Source organism: Chrysochloris asiatica, unplaced genomic scaffold (assembly GCF_000296735.1).
Source record: "Chrysochloris asiatica unplaced genomic scaffold, ChrAsi1.0 scaffold00002, whole genome shotgun sequence".
In the NCBI taxonomy this organism is placed as follows: Eukaryota; Metazoa; Chordata; class Mammalia; order Afrosoricida; family Chrysochloridae; genus Chrysochloris; species Chrysochloris asiatica.
The window spans coordinates 34494177-34498761 of NW_006408520.1; the positions used below are offsets into that span (position 1 = coordinate 34494177).

General features: G+C 41.9%; 1 protein-coding gene across 1 annotated transcript in view; it reads right to left on the reverse strand.

Annotated features, from left to right (window-relative positions):
* SAMD13 (sterile alpha motif domain containing 13) overlaps positions 1–2838 on the reverse strand; it is a 58265-nt gene extending 55427 nt beyond the window's left edge. The window contains exons 1-2 of the mRNA XM_006831079.1: positions 2794–2838; positions 852–978 (exon numbers count right to left, since the gene is read on the reverse strand). Coding sequence (XP_006831142.1) covers positions 852–978; positions 2794–2838 — 172 coding nt within the window. The remainder of the gene's footprint in view (positions 1–851; positions 979–2793) is intronic.
* Between the last annotated feature and the right edge of the window lie 1747 nt (positions 2839–4585).

Consider the following 4585-nt stretch of genomic DNA (forward strand, 5'->3'; position numbering starts at 1 on the left):
TCCTTGACAACTTCAATCTCTTCTCCATTGATAAGAATGCTGTTTATTGGTCCAGTGGTGAGGATTTTTGTTTTCTTTACATTGAGTTGTAATCCGCACGGAAGGCTGTGCTCTTTGATCTTCATCAGTAAATATTTTAAGTCCTCTTCACTTTCAGCAAGCAAGGTTGTATCATAGACTGAGAAAAGGCGGGTCACTGGTGCCCAATAGAGTTTCTTTTATTGAGCAGCAGTCTCCTACAAGCAGGATGGACTTGTCAGGGCTAACCAGCGGTCATCCCAATAGAGCCTCTCCACCAGAAGCAGCTCCTTGCTGGGTTCCATCCAGCTAGGGCGCAAACTTGGGTCCACATGACTGCAGAAGAAACATGGAGAAAGCTGCTCGAGGTACAGGACCTAGATAGACTCCCAGGAAGGAGCCACCTGCGAAGGGGGTGATAGTGGCCTAAGGAGCAAATCTGGCAGCCTCCAGATGAGAGCAAAATGATTCACCTGTGGCACCAGTGACAGGGTGGGAAGTTTATAGCTGACTTCCAGGAAGAAGCAGTTCTTTGAGTTTGGGAGCTCGCCAGAGGAGCCTGTCTTTGGGAAACGGGGAGTGGGCGGAATGGCTCTCACTGTGGGCCCACCCCGGCCCCTGGTGTGAGCAGGCTGGCTATGTCTTTGCCCCTAATTCCGCTCCGGGGTGACAGTCCATGCACGTGGTTGTAACACAGGAGCTTCGGACACACAGCAGAGATGCGGGGAGGGCTGCGCAATTTTTACAGCGTTTTTCGTTATTTTCTGTTATCCTAGAAAGGGTAAAGGTCGAGCGCATTTCCAGTGCCCTCGCAGCACTAGCGGATCACTTACCTCTCCGCACTACCAGCGTGGGAGGTTTTTCCCAGCGCAACTCGGCAGCGGCCAGGCGCCGAGCCCCATGGGAATTGTAGTCCTCCTGGGGGGGGGTGTCCGACAGGTGGGGACACAAAAGGTGTGTCTGGAAGGGGCAGGAAAGAGACTGACAGGAACCATGTGAAAGTGGGGGAGGACATTTACAAGAATTTAAAACCCCCATGCAGCAGGGGGTACTCTTGGTGTGGTGCTGTAGGATAAGCACTGGATAGCGAACCAGACTGCTCCTCCGAAAACCCCTGTACAGGATTGCGAAGAGTCAAAATCGTCAGCACTTAACAACAAAAACAACATTCAGCTGTGGGGAGGAGAACGCTCCTAGAGAGGTTTTTTAACGAGGGGGACAGGGTTGTGTTTAAAGTTAATAACCCCTTGACTTTATTACGGCAACCCTGATGACGTTTTAAGTAAAGCTTCGGTAATAATGAAAGTAGAAATTTCCTGGGGCCAAGTTCATATTACTTACGCCTTAACTTTCACTTCATCCCCTAACACACATTTCTATTGCTCACAGAAGAACTCAACTGAAGTTCTGGACATGCAAAGGAGGGTGAATTACTGTGTTTTACATTTTAGTGCACTTGACAGTTTACAAAGCTATGTTTACTGAATTGGTTCATCATATTAGAATCATAAACTAACGCTGTGAATTAGGCAGAAAAAAACTAAAGATGCAGGGAGTTTATTGAATCCACAGATGCCGAGGTTGGAGCATACCGAATTCTTCACTTGCTTTTCCAGTCCAAAGTTAGTAACTGGGAAGAGAAAGTTGGGAGGGGAGGGCTTGAGGACAGATGTAGGAGCATGGGAGGAGAGGACTTGCTATGAGAAGACTTTCTGGAAATGGCTGATGAGTAATCCTTATTAAATGGGATATAAGCAAAACCAAAAAATAGGCCTATGGATTGCAGTCATGGAATAGAATGGAACGGTAGATGAAACAGGTATAAAGACTGAATTGTTGGTGTTGTTAGGTGCCGTCCAGTCAGTTCAGAATCAACCTGACTCTAGATGCGCAACAGGACTAAACAACACCTGGCCCTCTGCCATCATCATAATTGCTACTATGCTTGAGCCCATTGATGTTGCTACTGTGCCAATCCATTTCGTTGGGAGGTCTCCCCTTTTTTGCTGTCCCTGCACTTTACCAAGCATGATGTCCTTCTCCAGGGACTGGTCCCTTCTGATAATATGTCTGAAGTTCGAAAAATGAAGTCTAACCATCTTGGATTCTAAGAAGCATTTTGGTTATACTTCTAACAGAGATTTCTTTGTTTTTCTGACTTTTAATATTTATCTCCATCAATTTTTCTACTGTCTTCCTTATTCATTGTCCAGTTTACAGATGCATATTAGTCTATTGAAAATACACTGGCTTTTGTCAAGTATACTTTAGTCCTCATACTGATATATTTGCTCTTGAGCACTTGAAAGAGGTCTTGTGCAGTAGATTTGTCTAATGCAATACATTGTTTGATTTCTTTACTGCAGCTTCCATGAGCATTGATAGTGGATACAAGCAAAATGAAGTCTTTGACAACTTCAATCTTTTCTCCATTTATCATGATGTTATTTACTGGTCCAGTGGTAAGAATTTGTGTTTTCCTTATATTGAGGTGCAACCCATACTGAAATTGTGTCTTTTGATCATAATTAGTAAGCATTTTAAGTCCTCTTCATTTTCAATAAGCAAGGTTGTATCATCTGCATATCACAGTTCTTAATGAGTCTTCCTGCGATGCTAATGTCATATTCTTTTTAAGATAATCCAGTTTCTCAGATTATTTGCTCAGCATACAGAATGAATTATTATGGGGAAAAAATACACTTAGCTTTCACGATTTGAAATTATTCAGTATTCTCTTATTCTGTTCGAATGACTACTTCTTGGCCTACGTACAGGTTCCACATGAGTATAGTTAGTGTTCTTCATAATATTATCCATAGCTTGTCATGATCTACCCAATCAAAAGCCTTTGTATTGTCAATAAAGCACAAGTAAACATCTTTCTGATATTCTCTGCTTTCAGCCAGCATCCATCTGACATCAGCAATGATATCCCTAGTTTCCTGTCCTCTTCTGAATATGACTTGAATTTCCAGTAGTTCCCTGTTTCTGTACTGTTGCAGCCATTTATAACTTTTTCCAGTAAAATTTTACTAGCATGTGTTATTAATGATATTGTTTGCTGATTTCTGAATTCCACTGGTTTGCCTATCTTTGGAATGGGCACTAATATTGATCTCTTCCAGTCCATTGGCCAGGAAGCTGTCTTCTAAATTTCTTGGCATAGATGAGTGAGTGCCTAAATAGACTACACTGAATGGAAAACTGTAATTAGGCTATCAGTAATGTGGACAAATTGTAGATATAAAAAAAACACAAGGCATTTAGAAGTCAGACAAATGTGGAATTTGCTATTGTTGTTGTTGTTGTTAGGTGCCATAGAGTCTGCACCAACTCATAGAGACCCTATGTACATCAGAACGAAATACTGCCCAGTCCTGGGCCAACCTCACAATTGTTGCCACGCTTGAGTCCATTGATGTTGCCACTTTGCCAATCCATCTCGATGGCAGTCTTCCTCTTTTTTTCTGACCCTCCATCCTACCAAACATGATATCCTTCTCCAGTGACTGGTCTCTCCTGACAATATGTCCGAATTGTGAGAGATGAAGTTTGGTCATCCTGGCCTCCAAGGAGCACTCTGGCTATACTTCTTCCAACACAGATATGTTTGTTCTTTGGCAGCCCGTGGCACTTTCAATATTCTCCTCCAACACCATAACTCAAAAGCATCAATTCTTCTACAGTCTTTCTTATTCACTGTCATATGCTTTCACATGCATATGAGGTTATTGAAAATACCACGGTTTGGGTCAGGCACACCTTAATCCTCAAACTGACATCTTTGCTCTTCAACACTTTAAAAATGTCTTGTGCAACAGATTTGCCTAATGCATTACCTCTTTTGATTTCTTAACTGCTGCTTCCTTGAGTGTTGATGATTGATCCAAGAAGAATAAAGTCCTTGACAACTTCAATCTTTTCTCCATTGATAAGAATGTTATTTATTGGTCCAGAGGTGAGGATTTTTGTTTTCTTTACATTGAGATGCAATGCATACCAAAGGCTTTCCTCTTTGATCTTCATCAGTAAGTATTTTAAGTCCTCTACACTTTCAGCAAGCAAGGTTGTATCATCTACATATCGCAGGTTGCTAATGAATCTTCCTCTAATCCTGATGCCACGTTTTTCTTCATATAAGCCAGCTTCTCGGATTATTTGCTCAGCATACAGTTTGAATATGTATGGTGAAAGAATACAACCCTGTCGCACACCTTTCTTAATTTTGAAACATTCAATGTTCCTATGTTCTGTTCAAACTGCTTCTTGGTCCATGTACATATTCCTCATGAGCACAATTGAGAGTTCAGGAATACTCATACTTCGCAATGTTGCCCATAGCTTGTCATGATCCACACAACTGAAAGCCTTTGTTTAGTCAATGAAGCACAGGTAAACATCTTTCTGGTATTCTCTGCTTTCAGTCAAGATCCATCTGATGTCAATAATGATATCCTTCACATCATGTCCTCTTCTGAATCTGGCTTGAACCTCTGGAAGTTCTCTGTCAATGTATACTTGTAGCCATTTCTGTATTACCTTTAGTAAAACTTTACTTGCATGA